Here is a 22,237-nt window from a genome sequence, read left to right on the forward strand (position 1 = left end):
CAGTGTCTACCTATGACCCTCATGTGGACAAGTCCCTGCTCAGACCCCTCCCCCAGCTGTCCTGCCTCTTGGGCTGATGGGAGCCCCCTATAAGGTGCTTCCACAGCCCCAGCTGCTCAGTCAGCTTGTGATGTCCAGTGTCTCCCTCGGAGACAGGGTTCCCTGAGACCAGGGCCCGCTGTCACGTGTGTCCCCTGGCATGTCCCCAGACCCTCTCTCACGGAGGTGAGGGAGTGAGAGAATGAACTAGTGAAGGGTGCAGGCAGCTTGGGGAATTCCTCTGAGGCCCCTCAGACTTGCAAATGGCTGTCACGTGATTCTGGCCCTGCTTCTGCTCCCTCCAGTCTGAGGGGAAACATCCCTCTACCTTGCGACTGGGGCCTCCTCGGAGGATTCCAGAAATCTCTCTTGAGATCAAGGCGCAAGCTCCTGACCCCACCTAGGGTGGGGACTCAAGGTTAGTGGGCAGTGTGCCTGGCAATGACTGCTTTATGTGAGTGGGTGAATACAATACAAGCAGAGAGAGGCTGTGTGAGTGTGCACAAGTGTGAAAGTGTGCATGAGTGTGTCCACAAGTGGGTAAAAGTGTGAGCGTGAGTAGTGAATGTGAGTCAGTGTGTGAGGCTGTATGCATGGGTGAGAGTGTGGATATGAGTTGAGTGTGCATGGGTGTGTTGGCATGAGGGTGTGTAAGTCTGTGAGTGTGAATGCATGTGAATCTGTGAATGTGCATGAGAGCTGAATATGAGTGTGGGTGTCTGTGAATGTGTATATATTGTGTGTGAATGTGTATGGATCTATGAGTGTATGAGTTCGTGTGCATCTGTGGATTATGCATGTGAGTCTAGAAGTGTGAGTGTGACCATGTGAAAGCTATGGGTAGGTAATGTGTGAAGGTGGGAGCCTGGGTGTGTGGATGTGGATGTGCCTGAGTGTGTGAGTTTACAAATGTGTGAGTGTGTGAATCTGTGGTGTGAAGTGTGAGTGGAAGAGTGTGAATGTATGAGTGCATGAGCTTGTGACTATGTCAGTCTGTGTGTGTCGGTCTGAGCATGTGACTATGGGTGTGTGAATGTGTGTGTGAACCGTGTGTGAACGTGTGGTTTATCTTGGACGATGGTGACAGGGGACCCAGGGCAGTAGGTAGGAGAAGCTTGGCTCCTCTTCCCCAGGGTAGAGGTCAACCCCAGGGAACCCTCCCAGGAGTCTGGGGAAACCCCAAGAGCCGCCTGGCTCAAGTTTGCCCCAGAAGTTGACTCAGAGGGACAGGGGGTCTTCCCCTCTTCTAGAGAGAGCTCAGAGGCCAATCTTTACTAGAAAGAAAAAAAATACTACCAAATAGATTCAAAATAAAATCTACAAGACATAGGTAGGATTTAAGAATCAAGGCAAAAAAAAAAATAGAATAGAGGCAATAAACACCTGTGAACCCACCACCCGAGTTTAGAAACAGTGACAGTACTCGCTCCCGACCCTCCCCGACCCGCACCGCGGATTTGGGGTTGCTATTCCCTCCCTGGAGACACAGGCCTCTCTTCTCCCCGTCAAGTTGCTGGAGGGCCAGAGCGGCTCAGTGCTGCCCCCTGGCGGCAAGGGTCTAGCGGTTTCCTCCCGCTCCGCGCCGCCGCAGCTCGTGTTGGAGTCCCAGCCAGGTCACCCTGCAGACCCCACGGAGGGGCACACACTCGCTGTGCACGCACGTGCATGACCCCTCCGGGCACAGATGCACACACCAGGCACTCAAAGCTTTGCACGTCGACGCGGTCAACCTATTGTGAACGGAGCAGGTGCCATACGCTGTGTTGGGCGCTTCAGCAGGAGCCAGCCCACAGCAGCTGCTGTCCCCAGGGAGCTGGAGGCAGGAAGGGCACTGAGGGGACAGTGTCCTGCCTCAGGGACCCTCTCACTCTCGGCTGGGGGAGTCTGGGCAGGAAGTAACTTTGGGGTGAGCCATTTAATAGAACGACCTAAGGTGGAGGGAAGAGAGGAGATCTTTGTGCCTGAGGCAGAGAAAGGATTTTTGGAGATGGAGAACTCAGGGAGAGGCAGAGTGAAATGGACAGTTCAGCTTCAACAAGGAATTTCGTGTCCACTGGCCTGGAAGGGACACAATGGCTCAGCCTGGCCCCTGGTACTATGGGGTTCGTGGGACTAGAGGAGGAGGATCTGAAGATGGTGAGGAGGGGCCAGGCCTCTGGAGAAGGCGCCTGGTGTGAAGCGCAGGTAGAGGATATCTTGAGTTTCATGGTCTTTTCCGCAATCGCAGGCAGCAAGCACCTTTCGGGACTGCACGGCAGAGACGCGCGACCCAGAGTAGCCAGCAGAGGGCGCTCCTGCTACAGATTTGAGGCTCCAGTGGGCGGGCTATTGAGCCTCGGGTTTAACCAGGATCAGATCATTCTTGGAAAGCGCCGGGATCTGCAGTCCTAACGGAAGCATTCTGGCTTCCCTCTTAGGGGTACGGAGCAGAGGGGTGAGAAGAGACAACCACGTGAGGTGGGAGCCCCTCAAGTCCCCCGCTCCCTGGCCAGGTGCTGTCTGGGCAGTGTTTACATCTCTTGTCTCCAGGTGGCGACCTTGGAATCAATCCAGAAAGGCAACTTGTTCTCCCAACCTGCCCAGGAAGTCTTCCTTCAGGCCAGCCAGCTTTTCTAGAAGGTTCTCCAGGGAGTTGGTCCCAGGACTCCGCCTCTGGAGTCTCCGCGCTTCCCTCGCTTGCCTCTAGATGGAAGACTTCCTGGGCAGCAGGCTCCTCCAGCGGCAACATCCAGCAAACCTGTGGATGCTAGAATTCTCAGAACCAAATGCAGCCCTTGTCTGCTGCCACAAAGTGTGACAGGCTTTTGTGTGGCTGGTGAGTGGACACAGCCAGGTCCAGCTGGCTCAGACAGGGGGTCAACCCATCAGTCCCTTGGTGGTGGTGGCGGCGCCTCCTTCCACCCCTGGCATCTCCACTGAGGCAGAGGCACCTGGAGATCAGGTCATTCACATATTCATTCATTTCTGCAGTTATCAAGCGTCATTTGCTATGTCCGTTTTTGGGGACAGAGAGGAGGAGACAGGGTCCCTGCCTGAGTCTAGAGGAGACAAGGAATAGATGTGACCACGCAGGGTGGTATGTACTTTGAGGAGAATTGTTTTCTTCCTCTGAACCTTACTTTTCTGTCTGGCTTCTCTGACAGAGTCAGTGGTATCATTACCACCCACCTGCTCAACCCGAAAATGCAGTCATCTCCATGCCTCCTCCACTCAGCCCCATCTCCCTGTCAGCCACTGTGTCCCATCTCGCCCTCATCATCTCTCTCCCAGGCCATCCTTTCAGCCTTGGGGCCGGCCTTTGGTCCCCTTCCAGCTTTCTCATTGCCACCAAAGTGAGCCCTTCTTCAAACTCCCTGATGCCCAGACTCGAACGAGAAAAAATTTAGCAAATGTGACCCAAGGGAAATCATTTGTTTGGGGAAAATACACTGTAAACAAGGTTGGAAGAACAATGGCCAACTGAGAAAAGACATTTGTAATTCATGTAGGAAAGCCCTTCTTCCCATATTGACCAAAGCTCACATCAGTCAGCAAGGACAAGATCCCACAGGGGGAAAAAAGGTAAGGAGTAGGAACATCTAGCTCATAAAAAACAGGAAGGGAGCTTTCTTTAGTAGTGCATGTACTAAAATTGGAATAATATGGAGACGATCAGCATGGCTCCTGTGCAAGAATGCATGCAAATTCGTGAAGTGTTATGTATTTTTTAAAGAAAAATGATACAAATGAACTTATTTAGAAAACCGACTCACAAAGTTTGAAAACAAGCTTACAGTTAACAAAGGGAAAACATGGTGGCAAGGGGAATAAAATAGGAATTTGGGATTAATATACACACTACTATATATATGATAGGTCATCAACAAGGACCTATTGTATAGGACTGGAAACTCTACTCAATATTCTGTGATAATCTATATGGTAAAATTATCTGAAGAAGAACGGATATGTGTATATGTATAACTGGATCACTTTGCTGTACACCTGAAACTAACACAACATTGTAAATCAACTATACTCCAATATAAAATAAAAATTAAATGAAAAAACAAAAAAGAAAGGATAAAAAATTTAGGGAAGGATGTTCAGTCTCACGCATGATTAAAGAAATGGAAATTGAAGCAACAGAGAGAACTTTTTCAACCATTAAAAGGGCAAAACTTGAAAAATAGCAACAGATGAACTTCAAAGTTTGAGGAGACCTAGTGCTGATGGACGTGGTGAGGGAAATATTCTCATTCATGGCTGGTGGAAGTGAAAATGTGTAGAACTTTTTAGGAAGACTTGGAGGTGAAGATCCATGACGTACAGGGAACTGGGCCTGCCCGGGGTCTTTTTAAAAAAAAATTTCAAATTCAAATTTAAATTTCAAATATACATGAAAGAAGAGAAGATGGCAGAACAAACTCTCATATGCCCATCAGTTCAGTTCAGTTGCTCAGTCATGTCCGACTCTGCGACCCCATGGACTACAGCACATCAGGCTTCCCTGTCCATCACCAACTCCCTGAGCTTGCTCAAACTCATGTCCATCGAATCAGTGATGCCATCCAACCATCTCATCCTCTGTTGTCCCCTTCTTCTCCTGCCTTCAATCTTTTCCAGCATCACGGTCTTTTCCAATGAGTCAGTTCATCGCATCAGGTGGCCAAAGTATTGGAGCTTTAAGCTTCAGCATCAGTCCTTACAATGACTTTTAATGACTGAATATTCATATTCATAATATGCCCATCACTCAGCTTCAATAATTGTCGACTTGCTGCTATTCCTTTTTTCTTTTTTCAATATTTCAAAATTGAAATATAGTTGATTTATAATATGTTCATTTTTGCTGTACAGTAAAGGATTCAGTTATACGTGTATATACATTCTTTTTAAATACTCTTTTCCATTATGGTTTATCATAGGTTTTTTTTTTTTTTTGACTGAGCTGGGTCTTCCTTGTGATTCATGAGCTTCTGCAGCTGTAACACCCAGGCTTAGTTGCCCTGTGGCATGTGGGATCTTAGTTCCCTGACCAGGGATTGAACCCATGATCTCTACTTTGGAAGGAGGATTCTTAACCATTGGCTTGCCAGGGAAGTCCCTATCATAGGATATTGAATATAGTTCTCTCTGTTATGCAGTAGGACCTTGTTTATCCATTCTATATATAAAAGCTCACATCTGTGAACCCCAGCCTCCCTCTTCATCCCTCCCCTAACCCCCTCCCCCTTGGCAGCCACCAGTCTGTTTTCTGTGTCCATGAACAAGCTGCCATTCTTGTTCCTTCTCTCTCCTCCACCACCTTTTGTTGGGGGGATTGGGGTATTTTAAAGCAAAGATACAATTTCATTCACCTTGAATGAAAATTTCACAATAGCCATCAAAAGAAAAACATGGATTTACCCTTTCATCCAGTAATCCAACTGCTAAAAATTCCCTTAAGGATATATTGGTAAAAGTTCACCAGGCTAGATGTTCAGGCAGGTTTATTATATCATTGTTCGTGAGAAGGAAAAAATTCCTGGAGGCCTGAGCGGAGATTGGGAGGGACAGGAGTGAATGAATTATAGCTCATGGTCACGATGGATTAAAGAGAGTGAGGTGGCTCTCCAGGAGATATTATTAACTGGAAGATTGTGGTATTATTACCTGGGAAATGGAGGCATTGAAGAGATAGATCATATCCCTTTGTATGATTAAAATCTCTATAAATAGACAAATTATAAACAAAATGAAACATCATAGCAATGCTTGGATGACTCTGTTGCTACAGGATCAAGTCCAAACTCTTCAGCACACCTTTCATGGTGGTTTCTCTTTCCAACCTTCTTTCTAGCCATTTCTCCCATTAATAAGCCCTATGAGTTGGTCCAGATTCCCAAAATGGGTCCAAGGAGCCCTACCTTCACCTGCTCCTCCTGGAAGGGGCTTCATGGGTGACTAAGTTTGGGAAATGCTATTTTCTCTTTGGAGAGTCACAGCGCACATTAGCTTGTTGAAGGCTCTGGGAAGTTCGCAGTCAAACAAAAACTGCTTGACCAGGATGTACATGCCTTGCTCTGGTCCCCCCAGACTCTGGAGCATGGTTCTCAGCCCTGGCTTTCATCAGGGCTTCCCTGGTGGCTCAGCTGGTAAAAGAATCCGCCTGCAGTGCGGGACACCTGGGTTTGATCCCTGGGTCGGGAAGATCCCCTGGAAAAGGGAACAGCTACCCATTCCAGTATTCTGGCCTGGAGATTTCCATGGGCAGAGGAGCCTGGCGGGCTATAGTTCTTGGAGTTGCAAAGAGTCAGACATGACTGAGTGATTTCACTTCACTTTATTTCACCAGCTCTGTGAGTAAAGGAGGAGAACCACTACACTGTGGGGTCTCCTGCCCTTTTCTGATCTTACTTAGTCCCACCCCTCCTCTGCTAACCACTCCTCCCCAACCACACTAACACTCCTAGTTCCCTAAGAAAGGAGTGTCTTAGTCCAGCCCCAGGGCCTTTGCACTAGCTCTTACGTTGGCCTGGAATGCCTTTCCCTGCACATGCTGGCTCCTTCCTTAATTCAGTTTCCCCTTAAACGTCACCTAGGAGAGGCCTTCCTGCCCTGGGCCCTGGAAGCACTCAGTTTTCCTTTCATGCTTCCATGGAGAACATCTCATTCTCTGGTTTGATTATTTTCCATCTTTCCCACTAGAGTGTCTGCTCCATGAAAGCAAAGACATCTTTTGTGTTCATCACCATGTCCCCAGAGCCTAGGGATAGCTCAGCACACAGTAGGTGCTCAACTGACAGTAGCCAGTCAAACGTGTTTCCTTTGAGATTTGTTTTCCTTGGCGTTCCTTTTGCTCCCCGTGAACAGCAATCCAGCTGCGAGTCTCCTGGTCCCCACCCACCTCTGCTTGGATGTGTTTTCACCTCGTCTCCTCTGCCTGGCAAAGCCACGCCCTGGCTTCGAAACCGGCTTTGTGGTCCCTCCCCGTGAAACCATCAGCAGCAGCCTGGAGTGAATGAGTCGCTCCCTCCTGCTCCTCCCAGGTGCTTGAACACACACACCTTCATCACCACACAATAACACGGCGCCGGGAAGGACCGCGTGTCCACCTCTTGCTCACCTGCCTTTGCTCATTAAGGGCAGGGCTCAGCTGACTCAGTGCCGAGTTCTTGGCACCCTGCCCAGTGACGGGCCCACCGTGGATGTGATGAATGGGTGCTGAGGAAAAGCCCAGCATCGGGCACTTACTGTCTGCATCCAGCAAGCCAGCATCGATGGGGCACTTCCTGTGCATAAAGTGCCAAGTTAGACCTTAGGGTGGGTTCAGAGATGAACAGAAAGCCGTCTGTTGGCTGTGCGTGCATGCTCAGTCGCTTCAGTTGTGTCTGACTCTTTGCGACCCTATGGATGGTAGCCTGCCAGGCTCCTCTGTCCATGGGATTCTCCAGGTGGGAATACTGGAGTGGGTTGCCATGCTCTTCTCAGGGGATCTTCTCCACTCAGAGATCGAACCTGAGTCTTCTGTGTCTCCTGCATTGCAGGCAGATTCTTTTACTGCTGAGCCACTGGGGAAGCCCTCGTTTGGCTGTAAAGGAGCAGATCCACCTCCAAATAATAATTCTAACACGAGTGACAGCGGCTAGCACCCTGGCGCTAGGATAGATGAGGGGGAGTGTATTAGTTTCCTGTCGTTGTTGGAAAAAATTACAGCTTTATTTTTTAAGTGATTATTTATTTATTTTCGGCTGCACTGGTCTTGGTTGCCATGCCTGGGCTTTCTCTAGTTGTGGCGGGTGGGGGCTACTCTCCATTGTGGTGCATGAGTTTTTCACTGTGGTAGCTTCTCTTGTTGTGAAACATGGGCTCTAGGGTGCTTGGGCTTCAGTGGTGGTGGCGCATGAGCTTAGTTGCCCTACGACATGCAGAATCCTCCCGGATCAGGGATCGAACCTGTGTCCCCTGCATTGGCAGGCAGATTCTCAACTGCTGGGCCACCAGGGACGTCCCAAATGACAACTTTAGGGGCTTAAAGCAACACTCACATTATCTTACAATTCTGGAAGTCTGAGGTCTGAAGTGCATCTTGCAGGGTTAAATCAAGCCATCAGCAGGGCTGAGCCCCTTCTGGAGGCACTCAGGGAGAACTGTTTCTTGCCTTTTCTGCTTCTAGAGTCTGCTTACATTCCTTTGCTCATGGCTTCTTTACTCTGACCTCCGCTTCTGTTGTCACATCTCCTTCTCTGACTCTGAGCTTCACCCCAGCCCCCATTTAAGGACTCTTCCCAGATGGCACTAGTGGTAAAGAACCCGCCTGCCAATGTGGGAGATGTAAGACATGCGGGTTCGATCCCTGGGTCAGGGAAGACCCCCTGAAGTAGGAATGGTAACCCACTCCGGTATTCTTGCCTGGGGAATCCCATGGATAGAGGGGCCTGGTGGGCAATGGTCCATGGGATTGCAAAGAATTGGACATGACTGAAGTGACTTAGCACTCATGCATGTGGTTATATTGGGCTCAACCAGAAAATCCAGAAAATTCCAGTTAAGGAATGCAAATTCCTTAACTTAATCACACCTGCAAAGTCCCTTTTGCCAAATAAGGTACACAGTTCTGGAGGTTAGGATGGGGACATCTGCCTAGCAGAGGGAAGGGTTACCTCTTACCCTGGGAGCCTTCACCCAGCCAGCTTGGGGGTCACTGATCCTTCCAAATCCCTAGTGTGCACAAGGCCCAAGGCCAGCTGCTGTCTCATGTCAGCCTCATGAAGAGTTTGTCATGGAAACCAAGTAGCCTCATTTTGCAGATGAGGCTGAGAGAAGGGTTGTGACTTGTCCACAGCAGAGTCTGCATCGATCCACGCTCTTGGAGTTGGCCTCCCAAGCTCTTTCCATGAGGGGTGGAATAGTGATCAGCGGGGTCGAGAAGATTAGGGGCTGTGATTCCTCCCCAACAAAACCTTGCTGGAGAAAGTGAATCACACCTGAAATGTTGAACAACAAGCCTAGGGCCTGGGTTTTGAGGCAGAGGCAGGACCAAGGGGCTGTGAAGCTGCCGGCTCAGGGCAGGTTTTAATGGGGAGGAGCAGTTGGGGGGCCTCGTGTGGGACAGAGTATTCCATGGGGCCCAGGCCTCTGCACAGGTGTGCTTCTCCCCTTTCTTGTTGGTCAGGCACGTGGATCGTCTTGTGGTGGTCTGGGTGATCAGAGGAGGCCCAGTGGTAAAGAATCTGCCTGCCAAGGACCTAGAGATCCCTGGATTGGGAAGATCCCCTGGAGGCAAGGAGGAGGAAATGGCAACCCACTTCAGCATTCTTGCCTGGAGAATCCCATGAACAGAGGAGCCTGGTGGGCTGTAGTTCGTGGGGTTGCAAAGAGTCGAATATGACTGAGCCACTGAGGATGCACGCAGCACAGGTGATCAAAGAGCCTAGAGACCCCCTTCCCGCCGGTGGTGTTAGGTGGGAGGAAGGAGACACCAAGCTCCGAGCATCACACGGGGGAGACAGAGCGCCCACCCCTAGCGAACTCCCCGTCTGCGTGGAGACACAGAACGTTTACCCTAGGAAGTGTCCACTCTGACGGGGGAGACGAAGCCTCTTTCTCAGGGAGCCTGGGCCACACGTCCCCTGGAGGAAATCACTCGAGAGTGTTGAAGAGCAGGGACCAGTGAGGGTGAATTAATCCAGGAGCAACCAGCCTCGCAGGACCTAAAGAGTCGAGTGGGCAGGTGGGGCAGGGCCCGGGGGCCTGGGAGGCTGGGGTCTTGAGGATGGGCAGTCTGGAGCCCCTTTGGGGTTTCTGAGTTGATTCCTGCAGATCCTCAGGTCCCCTTCAGTCTTCAGGGCAAAAAGGGGAGGGGATGAGCCCCGGGCCTGAAAGGGGGCCCCCTGACCTGTTGCCTTCTCATACTCCCCTCTAGCTACCTCAGGCCAAGGAAGGGGAGGGGTGGATAGGGGAGAGAAAGTGGGGGCAGAGGGGAGAAGCTGGTCCTCTCAAGCTGGACTCTTCCAGCCTCGGAAGCAGAAAGGGTTCCCACCTGGGCCCCCCTCTGGCTCCCTTCCCAGACCTCCTCCCCATCCACTCCCGCTGGTTCGAGGCCTCCTTTGCCCTCTCCTCCTGCTCTGGGTGCTGAGGCCTCTGGCCCTTGCTGGGGCAGGGCCCTAGACAGCTGATGTGGCTTTGCCTGGAAAGGCGCGGTATCCCGGGTGGCTGAGTCCCAGCTTGGGTCCACTCTGGGAGCATGTTTCCTGGAAACCAGTTATGGGGGAGGGAGCACCTGGGGACCCCTGGTGTGGTTGGGGGCACTGGAGGCACCCCCTTGCCTCTGACTCTTCTAATTGGATGCCTCCTGAGGGCCCGGATTGTTCGCATCTCTCATTGCCGCTGGGGAGGCGGAGGGTGGGGCCTTCTTTGGAGCCAGACACAAATCATTAGAGGGTGGATCTGGGCAGGGCAGCCCTGGGGCCTCAGGAGAGAGGCTGAGGAAACAGAAGAGAAGAGAAGGATTCCACCTGAGGGCAAGCTTGGCAGGGCGAGGGTGCACTTCCTGGCCAGGGGTGGGGGTGCATGGGGTGAGGTAAGGGGCAGGGCATCCTTGGTGACCCTGTGTAGCCCATCCTGGGTGAGGTCCCCGCAGGTGAGAGGGGCTCAGTGTCTGTGAGGAAACAAGCTGACAGGCCCTGGTAGCCGGGACCTGGGGGGTAGGGTCAAGGTCTTTGAGAACCCTCAAGGATTTGGGGTGTTCTCTTCATCAGTCAAGCCAAGGTCCCAGCTGGGAGCCCACCCCCCCATCCTGGGCCTCTCACTTCCCCAACCTCACCTGATATGGATTCTTTCCTTGGAGGGAGGGTAGGTGGCCATGTAGCCCCTTCCTGGGTTCCTGTCTTCCACCCTAGTCATGGTCCAGGGTCCTCGTTTCTAACAACTCAGCGAACACTTACAGAGCACCTCTGCGTACATGCTGTGTCCTGGGTTCTGGGTGGGGTGGGCACTGTCCTAGCATTAACTGTCCAGTTAATGCTTGGGGGGCCTGTAGGAGCCAAGGTCAGTTGGGCTGATGTGGCAAGATGTTTGTCAACATCAATATGCATCTATTTTTTAAAAAACATATATGCATTTTTAAAATTTATTTTTGGCTGTGCTGGGTCTTCATTGCTGCGCTCAGGTTTTCTCTAGTTGTGGCAAGTGGGGGCTCCTCTCTGGTTACGGTACGTGGGCTTCTCATTGCAGGGGCTTCTCTTGTTGCAGAGCACAGGCCCTAGAGCTCGAGTTCAGTAGTTGTGTCGTGCCGGCTTAGTTGCCCCGTGGCATAGAGTTGGACACAACTTAGCAACTGAACAACAGCAACAATGTGGGGTCTTAGTTCCCAGACCAGAGATCGAACCTGTGTCCCCTGCATTGGCAGGTGGACCACTGGACCACCAGTGAAGTCCTGATATGCATCTATCGAACATCAACTGCATACGGGGGCCCCCAGGTCACCTTACACCTTCCATCAACACCATAGGGTGGGTGCAGTCCCAGGGACCCTCCCTGCATACCTTAGTCCTTCTCAAGTCTGAGACAGGCCTGTTCTACTCAAGCCAAGAACGCACTGGCTCTTCAGCAACCTCTGGAGAGGAGACCCAGGGCTTGTAGGTTTGGTCAAGCCCGGGGCTGGCGTGGGGGCCCTGGGGGGGATTCAGCTGTCTTCCTGGGGTCTCTTCCTCCTGTCCCCTCCCTGCTGTGCTGGACTGCCAGCGGCCTCTGGGGCAGGATTGCCTCCTCCTTGTCCCCTCCTCTTCCTCCTCTGGGCCAAGCTACTGACACCTGAAGGGGAGGTGTGGGCCTGGCATTGCCCCTCTGGCTGCCAGGGGCCTCTCCCTGCTGGGGGTGGAGGACAGGCCTGGGCAGGAGGAGTCATGGCCGAGAGGACCTCGGCTCCTGCCAGGCCTTCCTTCCTTCCCTGGCACAGAGAGTGGGCACTGCTCGGGCCCTGGCTTCAGGCCTGGCTGCCCTGCCTACTGCCTGCCGGCTGCTCAGAAACCCTAGGCCTCGGCTTCCTCACGGCATCGTTGGGGAGATCCAGCAAGGGCTGTCCGGAGCTGTGAAGGAAGCATGTCTGGGTCTTCTTAGGCCTTCCAAGGATGGCCACAGTCTCCAGAGAGCCAGGGAGGCCTTCCAGGGGTCTGTCTCCAGCCCTCCACCTGGGGAGAGGGGCTGAGTTGGGCCTGTCCTTCCGCAAGTGAGGCCTTTCTGGGCTGAGGTGGGCGCAGAGGTGGAGGGAGGCTCCAGAGGTGGCAGAGTCTCCAAAGGCCAGAGGCACAGGGCTTGGGAGTCACTGGTGTCGGGAAACCTAGGCCCTGCCCTTGGCGCACAGCCTGAGGTCAGCAGGGGAGAGGGTGGAGTGACGGGGTGATGGTGGGGCCTTGGTGATTTTCGAGAAAAGGTTAGGAAACTGTCCCTTCAAACTGGGCTTCAAGACTAACGTCTGGGTACTTTGGAGGTGGGATGCAGGCTCTGGAGAGGCAGAGGGTGGGTGGTGGATGCCCTGTGGCCTGGCCCCCGCTGCAGGCTTCTGGCTCTGCTTTATATCCACTTCTCTGAACTGAGGGAGGCCTGTCTGGACGGAGGAGGGCGGTCGGCTGCTGGGGGTGGGGGGTTCCTGGGAGGGTGGCTCCAGCGGGGAGGGGAAGCTCCTTCCCTGTGGGGGTGAGTGGCTGAACCACTTAGGTGACCCTAGGTTCTGTTTATTCCCTCCCCCAGCCTGTCCTGGAGTAGCAGGAAGTCCTCCCAGATATCGTGGAAGAGCCCTGGTGTTCTGACCTTGTCCCCTAGTCTTGACCTTGAGACCCTGCTCCCCACTCCCAGGAACGCTGGGAACCCCCAGACTTTACAGGCAGGGTGGGAGCAGAATAAACTCTGGTTGTCCCCTCTCAGCAGCCTATGCAGTCCCCACTCTCCAACAAGGAGACACCCTTGCGTGCGAGGCCACCCACTTTCTAGGCAGGAAGTCCTTCCAGCAGTCTGACCTCAGCACAACCAGCTCTGATCTGTATTGAACCCAGACTCCCTCCCTGTCCCCATGTGTGTGGGCCTAGAGCCCAGGCCACCCACGTGCCTCCCTCCACCCCTGGAAGCTTCCCATTCAGACAGGCCCCGTAAAGACACAGACGCCAGGGTCCTGGCAGCGCCTAAATCATTAGCACCGCCGAGATTAGGCCGCTAATCTACTGGCTGGGAGTGGGCGGGTGCCAGCCACCAGAATGTGGGCTTGTGCTTTTTCCTCACAGGGGCCGCCCTTCCCCAGGGTGCGGCTGCCCGGCAGGTCTTGCCTCTCTTGTGCTCAGCACCTCCTCTGGGGGCCCTTTGGGGGCGTCTTTCCGCAGGTACTGGTAGGGTGAGCAGGGGCGGTCACCCTAACCAACTCTCTGATTCTCTCTCTCCCTCGGCCCTTGCTTGCTTGACTCATTCCTGCAAAGACCCTGGGAGGCAGGAGTTACCCCATTTTGCAAATGAGGCAACCGAGGCAGTGAACTGACTTCCTAAAAGGCTTGGATCCAAGGTTCCCTCAGGTCAGCAGCTGTGACTGTCCCTCTCAGATAGGGCAGCCCCCTGGCCAGGGACTGAGTCTCCCGCACAGGCTGGAAGTAATCCCGGGAGAGCTGGGGGCTCCCCTAGGTCAGAGGCTGACTTGCTCCCACTGTAAGGGGTGGGGGAGGGTGTCCCCCTGGATCTCTCCACCTTCTCTGCCTGGGATCCAAGAATGCTGGGTGGGGGGCCAGAGCAGCCCCAGGCTCTGGACCTGTGGAGCCTTGTCCCAGGCCCTTTCTGGCTCCCAAGGTTGGGTTCTCTGGACTCCCCCAAGAATGAGCTCAGCTGCCTAATTGCGGTTGAGGACGGAGGATCACCCTACCCCCGGGGCTGTGGCTCCAACACCACCTTTGTTTCTAACAGACAATGGCGGCTAAGAGGCCATCGTGCCCAGGTCAGGCTTGGGCAGGGGAGGGGGCCGGGGGATGCACTCAGGGTGTCCAGCCTGAGCCCCAGGCCCTGGGCGGCTTGTACAGAAGCAAATTACACGGCTGGGGTTTTGGCTCTGACTTCAAGGGCCAGGGGCCCAGCCCCTCTTTAGCCCGGCTATAAAGGGCTGCCCGGGGTCTCTGTCCAGACCAGACCCTGCGCTTGACTTGTGGACGTCATGGCCGCCACCACCGCCAGCATCCGCCAGTTTTCCACCTCCGGCTCTGTCAAGGGCCTATGTATGCCCAGCGGGGGTTTCTCTCGGATGTCTTCCATCCGTGTTGGGGGTGCTTGCCGGGCCCCCAGCCTCCTGGGAGTCGGCAGCTCTGGCAATATGTCCATGTCCTCGTCCCGCTTCTCCATGGGCTTGGGGGGTGGCTATGGCGGGGGCTACACCTGCAACCTGGGAGGGGGCTTTGGCTCCAGCTTTGGGATGGCCGACAACTTGCTGGGAGGCAGTGAGAAGGAGACCATGCAGAACCTCAACGACCGCCTGGCCGCCTACCTGGACAAGGTGCGCGCCCTGGAGGAGGCCAATGCTGACCTGGAGGTGAAGATCCATGACTGGTACAAGAAGCAGGGACCTGGGCCCGCTCGAGACTACAGCCACTACTTCAAGACCATCGAGGAGCTTCGGAGCAAGGTGGGCACACCCTGCCCTCTGTCCTCAGTATCTACTTCCGACTCATGCATCCCAACTTTGGACCTTTGCTAACATCTCTCCTTCAGCCTAGGTTTCCATCATTCATTCATTCATTCATTCACTCACTCTCTCACTTGCCCTGGAGCCCAGCTCTGGTCCCCAGGCCTGGAGGGCATCCCATGAAGGGAGGCTGTTTGGAGTTCCTTCTTCCTGGGGGAGGGTATTTGGTGTGGGTGATGGAGGCATGGTCAGGGAAGTCTTTAGAACCTTGAGGGCAGCAGAAGACGTTCCAGGTATAGAGATCAGGGTGGACAAAGGCATAGAAATGGGAACGAGTTTGGTGTGGCTGCTGGGAGATGAGGCTAAAAATCTCCTTCTCACTATTCCATTCCCCTCTGAGTTTGTGCTCCTGCTACCTGCCTCACCTCCTCCAGGCAGTTCTCCTGGATGGATGGCACTTGTCTTTTGTCCTGAGAACTTGGTGTCCTTTCTGTACTTTGAGGTTCAGTCTATACTGTGTTCATTGTGCTGATTTCACTGAGTTTGGCATATTCTCACAGCTGTTTTCGTTGTGGGTCTTCCTCACTCCTTCCACGATGGTCACGCTGGGGTTCCCTAAGGGCAGATGCTGTCTCTCCTTGCAGAGTTTGTGGAGGGGGTCGGGGTGGTCCCTGAGAAAAGGAGCTGTGTCTTCGCACTCAGACTGGAAGCTCCCAAGGGGAGAAATTTCTCTAACTTAGTCTGATGGAAGAGGCAACACACACACACACTATGATCTCTATCAACTCATGACCTTGGCATTCTGTGAACGTTGAACCTGGGTATTTTGCACAAACCTTCTTGCTGGAAGGACCTAGAGTCTTGCAGTCTCCAGAGGCAGGAGAGAGGTCAAAGAGGTTCAAGAGCCAGGCTTGGGGAGAGCTAGGGTTGGGGCTGGCTGGCCTGGGCTCAGCCTGCTCAGTTTCCTGGTGGGGAACCAGGCCTGTGGCCCTTTGAGGGGCTTTGCCTGCTCCTGCCAAGGACCCAGGCCAGGCAGGGAACTCCTGTAGTTGCCCCTTGGAAGCTGCACCGATGGGAGGGCCAGATCAGATACCAGGCTTGGTCTGGGCAGTGGGGAAGCCAGGGGAGTCCTGGTGAGTCAGTGTTCCCGAGCTCCGGGTCAGCCGGCTCCTCACCGCCAGACCCCAGCGCGCTGCGCACCAGGCCGCTGAGTCACTGCCCCTGGGCGGTTTTCACCACCACCCCCTCGCTGGGCCCCATCAGCCTCCGGAGTGGGAGGTGGGAGGTGGGGCAGGTCTGCAGGCTGCAGACGGGCCCACTGAGGCCCTGGGGCGAGTTCAAACTGGCTCTTGGGTTCAGTCTGGAAACGGAGCCTGACCCAGGGAGCCTTTTCAGAACTTAGGGCCTCGAGTGGGCTCTGAGCTCTGGGCTGAGTTTCCTGGGGCTGCCCCCTCGTACAGCTTGTACACTTCAATTCTCAGTCTTAAAAAACTCCAAAGTCCACCCAGCTCATCTGCCAAGACATCCTTTCTGCTTCTTCTGGGCAGCGTGCAGGGGCCTTGCCCTCCCCCTCCCCCATGGCCCTTGACGGGACCCTCTCTCAGATGTTTCTCGCAACAATAATGACAGCAGCAATAATAATAATGAACCCTCTGCTCCTTCCAGAGCCTCTCCCTTTCCCTGTGGTCGTTTGAACCTCCCAAATGCCCCTGTGGGAAAAGAAAACCTTGTCCTAAGGTTTGATGTGGGACCCATCATAGCTTTATTAACTATTTCATTAATTGTTTAATTAAATTAATGTTTCCTGGGGGTTGACTCTGGGCCAGGCACTGTGCCCAGGGCTGGGGATTCCAAATACAATGAGACAGGCATGAGACAAGGCCATGTTCCTCTGGAGCACAGAGACCAGTGGAAGAGAAGAAAAATACACATAAAAAAGTCATGGAAAAAATTGCACTTGTGAGAAGTACTGTGTAAGAGAGATGGGCCAAGGGGAGGAATGATGGGGAGGAAGGACTCAGACAGGGAATGGAAGAGGGCTTCCTGGAGGAGGTGGCAGCTGAGCCCAGAGGTGAGTTTAGTTGGGGGATAGAGTGAGGTCCAGGCAGCTTGGGCAGTGACTCCCATGGTGGGAGAGGATTGCATATGGGTCTTTCTACTGGCATCATGGTATCCATGACTGGGTATCATGCTCTCTCTCCTGTGAGGAGACCACAGGGGCCCTCACCTCCCTCACTCCGGCCCATTATCCAAAGGGTTGTCAGAGAGGTGTTGCAAGGCCTTCCCAGGGCTGCCAAGCGTGCTTGCTCAACAGCCCCACCATGTCCCCCAGATCCTGGCGGCCACCATTGACAATGCCAACTTGGTGCTGCAGATTGATAATGCCCGCCTGGCAGCTGACGACTTCCGCACCAAGTGAGTTGGGGCCTCCTGGGCGGCTCAGGGGGCTGGTGCGGTCCGGCTCTGCACCCCACAGAGCTCTCTGTGCATATGAGGGTATCCTCGTGGCACTCCATGGCTCATGCTTCCCCTCGCTCCAGGTACGAGACGGAGCTGAACCTGCGCATGAGCGTGGAGGCCGACATCAATGGCCTGCGCAGGGTGCTGGACGAGCTGACCCTGGCCAGAGCCGACCTGGAGATGCAGATCGAGAACCTCAAGGAGGAGCTGGCCTACCTCCGTAAGAACCACGAGGAGGTGAGGCCAGCTCGGGGATGCAGGAGAGACTTGCCTGGGAACAGGCAAGGCTGGGCTCCCCACATCTTCCTGGGCCAAGGCCACGCTCTCCGTCCAATTCCTCTATCTGATGCGTTCCTGGCTCTGACCCTGGGAGACCCTCAGAGGGCCCTGGTTGAGGCCTGGAGGGCCCTCTCTCCGGAAAGATACTTCCCTATCCCTCGAGGCACAGCCTGCTGTGTGGTGGCAGTTAACTATCTAATGGGCCAATCTGTCTAAGAACACGCTGGCTAATTATTATGATTAATTGTAATAGTGATAGTCATAACAACAAGGAACATCTGCCCAGCACATTCCAAGTGATTCACAGCAATTATCTCAGCTGATACCGACAGCATCGCTGAGAGAAAGGAGTGAAAGGAGAGAATTCCTCCCTTTACCAGCGAGGGGACTGAGGCTCAGAGTGGTTAAGGAATTTATCCAAGGCTGCACAGGGGTGGGTCTACCCTCAGGTCTGCCTGAGCCATTTCCGCACCAGCTCTGACACCACCACTCTGCCATTTCTCCCACCTCCTAGAGACCGCAAGGCTTAACCCAGGGGTAGGGATCCAAGACCCTGCAGGGGGACTGATGAGCCTTGAGCCTTGTGGTTTCCTTCTCACCAGACCTCCGGGGTGGCCTGAGCTGAGGGAGCCTAACGCCCGGACAGCAGGAGTTCATCAAGTGGTTCTGCTTGATTTTGAGGCTGGTTATGGGGATACATTCCCGAGCAGATTCCCATTTCCTAATGAGGTCTGACTCCCCCAATACCAGCAAGAGGCTGCCTTCCCTGTGCTTGTGCTGCATGGTTGGTGGTAGGGGCCCGAAGTGAGGGGTCAGGGCAGGGAGTGAGGTTGTCCTGGCTCATCCCCCACCATAAGCAGGAGCTGCCTTCTCTCCTGCCCCAGCACGCACTGGGACTGGGCGAAGTCCACCCTCTAAGTGTGTGTTGGGGGAGATTGTTGACAGCCACAGCCATGCACGTTTGAGACGTGACAACATCCGTCTCCACCTTCAGGGTGAGGAGCTGTTGGCCTGTCTGTGTCTGTCCTCTGCCATCATCTCTCCCAGAATGAGAAGGCAGCCCCAGCGACGCTCCCCAGAATGGCCCTGAGTGAGCTCTTGTACCCCTCTCTGCCCAGGAAATGAACGCCCTGCGAGGCCAGGTGGGCGGGGACGTCAACGTGGAGATGGACGCCGCCCCCGGCGTGGACCTGAGCCGCATCCTGAACGAGATGCGCGATCAGTACGAGAAGATGGCGGAGAAGAACCGCAAGGATGCCGAGGACTGGTTCTTCAGCAAGGTGGGCGGCCCATGTGAGCAGGTGTGCACACGTGTGTGTGCTTGTGCTTTGTTCTGAGCACGGACTGGATAACTTGCAGATGTGGATCCTCAGCTGGAAGGACCTTTGGAAACCAGTTGGGACCAAACCCTCACATTCAGGGGGAGTCTGTGAGGCTCAGAGAGGCCTCAAGCTCACATAGCCCTTCATGGGGGCGGGGGGAGCAGAGCTAGGTCTCCTGACCCAACCAGACACTCCCCCAGCCCTGGAATTCGTAGGCAGGTGTGTGTTTGGATGCAGACTCCTATGCCCCCAGTAAGAACAACACTCTGAGCAGTGGCAGCACCCAGACTGTGATGGGCACACAGAGAACAAAGGCCAGGGCCTGCCCTTATGTGTGCCTGCAGCCCAGTAAGGAAGAAGCGAAGGACCACAGGACAAAATGAATCCTACAAACTCCAGTGTGTGCCAGTGGGCCTGGGGCCCTCTGGGGCCGGGGAAGGGCAGGTCCGGGGGGTCAAGGCTCGGGAGTGGCTCTTGCCCTCTGCCCCACCTCTGCAAGCCTCCTCAAGCCCGGGGGCACATCCTGCCTTCCAGACAGAGGAGCTGAACCGTGAGGTGGCCACCAACACCGAGGCCCTGCAGAGCAGCAGGACGGAGATCACGGAGCTGCGCCGCACGGTCCAGAACCTAGAGATTGAGCTGCAGTCCCAGCTCAGCATGGTAGGGTGGCTGTCCCCTCCCTGCCCTGTGCCCACCGCTCCAGGGTGGGCCCCACCTCCTGGACCCCCGCTGGGAGAACCAGAGGCTCCCTTCCCTGCCCTGCCTCTTCACATTCTGCCCCACCTCCCACCCTGCCATGCTGGCAGCACCCACAGGCCCGCACCACCCGGGGAACCACTTCTGGGGGCTCCATCGTGGGGAAGGGCCCCAGCCCGGTTTCCCCAGTCACCTACACCTCGACCCCCAGAAAGCGTCGCTGGAGGGCAGCCTGGCAGAGACCGAGGCACGCTATGGAGCCCAACTGACCCAGCTGCAAGGACTCATCAGCAGCATCGAGGCTCAACTGAGCGAGCTCCGCTGTGACATGGAGCGGCAGAACCATGAGTACCAAGTGTTGCTGGACGTGAAGACCCGGCTGGAGCAGGAGATCGCTACCTACCGCCGCCTGCTGGAGGGCGAGGAGGCCCAGTGAGTGGAGGGCACCGCATGTGCTCGGTGGGCTGGGGTGGCTTCACCCAGGGAGGGATAGCACCAGCTGAGGCAGGAGGAGGTGTGGAGGCTCGCAGGAGATGAAGCAGAGAACACTGGCTGGGGTCCCACTAGATTGTATAGGCTCCGGGGAGCCAACGGGACGCTTTTGTGTAGATAAAAGTGTGGTTGTCAAGAAATCTTAGAACAGTCACTCTGGCTACAGAGAGAGAAATGCATCTGAGGGGACAGGGTGGGGTCAGGGAGACCTGTCAGGAGGCTGGAGCAGGGAGTAAGGCCAGGGAAAGTGTTAGTCGCTCAGTTGCATCTGGACTCTTTGTGACTCTATGGACTATAGCCCTCCAGGCTCTTCCGGCCATGGAATTCTCCAGGCAAAAATCCTGGAGTGGGTGGCCATGCCTTCCTCTAGGGGATCTTCCCAGCCCAGGGATTGAACCTGGGTTTCCTGCATTGCAGGCAGATTCTTTACCGTCTGAGTCACTTGCGAAGAAGACCTGCTATAAGGCAGGTGGAGGGCAGGGGAGGGGAGGTGATGCGCCCAGAAGATGTGTTATAGCTAAAAACAGCAGGGCTGGATGCCTGAACACGGGGGTGAGCGTGGCTTGTAGGTGGAACTCAATAAATGTTCGAGTAGGTGCATGAAGGAATGGGTAACAATGACCCTGGGTTTCTGGTTCCAGTGACGTATGGATGGTGATCCCATTGTCCAGGATGGGAGGCACTCTGGTTTGGAGTTGGGAGGGTGCTCAGGCCCTGGTGTAAAGGGGCCGAGGATATCCTGGAGTCTCCATGCTTAGTCACTCATTCCAGCGTTTTGCTCTGTGACGATGGCCAAGTCTATCTGTAGTCTAACCACAGTCTCTCCTGTTTTAATGAAGTTTATTAGTTGGGCCCTTTAGGATATGGAAAAAAACCACTCACTCAGCTTCTCCTTATAAATCCCTGGTTGGCAGCAGAGAGCCTCTGGGCCTCCTGTTGGGGTATCCACTTTCCTTATTCCTGCCCACTGGGCCTGTCCCTCTGACCCTGTGGTTGCCATTCTCTTCCATGTACTCCCCACTGTGATTTCTCTCCAATTTCTTCGGAATTCTCTCCCCTCGGCCTCCCCAGCTGCTCCTCCTCCCAGGGGGCTGGACTCTCCACCGGCACCCCTGGGCTGACAGCTCCCCCTCTTCCTGCAGCCTGTCCACCCAGTACTCCTCGTCCCTGGTCTCACAGCCCACCCGGGAAGGTAAGAGCCTGCCCCGTCCTGCCCAGGGTGGGTGGGGAGAGGCTGAGGCCTCTTCTGTGTGGGGGGCTCAGGGAGGGCCTCCAGCCTGAGGTTCTGTGTGTATCCCTCCCCCTCGGCCCGCAGGCACGGTGACCACCCGCCAGGTGCGGACCATCATGGAGGAAGTCCAAGACGGCAAGGTGGTCTCCTCCCGAGAGCAGGTCCATCGCTCCACCCACTGAGGCCCCTTTCCACCTGCAACAGCCCAGCCTCCAGGGCCCAGGGGCAGCCATTGCCTCCAGCTCCCAGCACGCTACTGCCATGCCCCGAGAGCCCGTCTGGGCCACCACCCAAGAGCTGTGGCGTTTCTGTGTCTGCTTCCCGCAGCCCCTAGCTGAGGAGGGCCTCCTGACTTTGTCCCCGTGACTGCAATTAAAGCTTTGCTTGAAGTTCAATGTCTCCTGTGATTTGGTCTGGTCATTGGTTTGGGCAGTGTGGGCTGGCAATGGCGGGGTGAGGAGAGTTTGTTAAACGTTTGGGGCTGCTTGTCACCTGCCAATCTGTTCTCCCACCCCATCCAGGCCTGGGGCCCAAAGGAGGGAGGCAGGATGCTTGAGGGTGGAGGGATGGGACAGTCCGCCAGGTTGGGGGAAGTTTTTGAGAATCAGTCCCTGGGTCCCCCATTGTCTGTGGCTGGCCCCTGGGAGGGCCCCATAGACTTTCCACGAGCCACACCTGTTATAGAGCGCGCCCTGCCTCAGCCTGGGGCGGGTACAAGGTCAAGATCAAAGGGAGAAGGGTTGGGCAGGGGGCTTCCTGGAGAAGTGGTCCAGGGCACTGAAGGGTGTGAGGGTGGCAGGAGTGTGGCCAGCCCAGGGAACCAGACAGGCTCTGTTGGGCTTGCGAGTGTGTGGGGCGGGGTGGCTGCTCTGTGTGTGAGCGTGGTGGGGGGGCGTCCTGTTTGCTTTGGTGGCTTGGCAGCTGTTGGGCTATTGGGGAATCTCTCTCAGCTGCTGGCGGGGGCTGTCTGGGCCTGTCTGGGAAGTGGAAGCCATCGGCAGCCTGAGACACGATCACATTCCGCCCAGCGGGCCCGCCGGGACCCTGGGACCGAGGGTGGTGGGCAGGGCAGGGTGGGGCTGTGGGGCGGGCACCCGGCCCATCCTG

General features: G+C 55.1%; 1 protein-coding gene and 1 non-coding gene across 3 annotated transcripts; both read left to right on the forward strand.

The window, feature by feature from the left end:
* Nucleotides 1-3,642: 3,642 nt before the first annotated feature.
* On the forward strand, nucleotides 3,643-3,746 carry LOC145543916 (U6 spliceosomal RNA). Its single transcript, XR_014081160.1, has one exon. It is a non-coding gene; the product is annotated as a U6 spliceosomal RNA (small nuclear RNA).
* A 10,511-nt stretch (nucleotides 3,747-14,257) lies between these two features.
* On the forward strand, nucleotides 14,258-21,525 carry LOC145541375 (keratin, type I cytoskeletal 42). 2 transcript variants are annotated; one of them, XM_081577711.1, is made up of 8 exons: nucleotides 14,258-14,650; nucleotides 16,983-17,065; nucleotides 17,191-17,347; nucleotides 18,508-18,669; nucleotides 19,246-19,371; nucleotides 19,619-19,839; nucleotides 21,024-21,091; nucleotides 21,215-21,525. In XM_081577711.1, exons 1-8 carry the CDS (start codon nucleotides 14,273-14,275, stop codon nucleotides 21,310-21,312), a joined length of 1,293 nt encoding a protein of 430 aa, XP_081433837.1. In that variant the 5' UTR covers nucleotides 14,258-14,272; the 3' UTR covers nucleotides 21,313-21,525. The 2 variants fall into 2 exon arrangements, with proteins under 2 accessions (XP_081433837.1, XP_081433836.1); XM_081577710.1 differs by having other exon boundaries at nucleotides 14,342-14,650; nucleotides 21,042-21,091.
* Nucleotides 21,526-22,237: the final 712 nt, after the last annotated feature.

Source organism: Giraffa tippelskirchi, chromosome 3, assembly GCF_054371585.1.
Source record: "Giraffa tippelskirchi isolate mGirTip1 chromosome 3, T2T-mGirTip1v1.2.pri, whole genome shotgun sequence".
Lineage (NCBI taxonomy): Eukaryota > Metazoa > Chordata > Mammalia > Artiodactyla > Giraffidae > Giraffa > Giraffa tippelskirchi.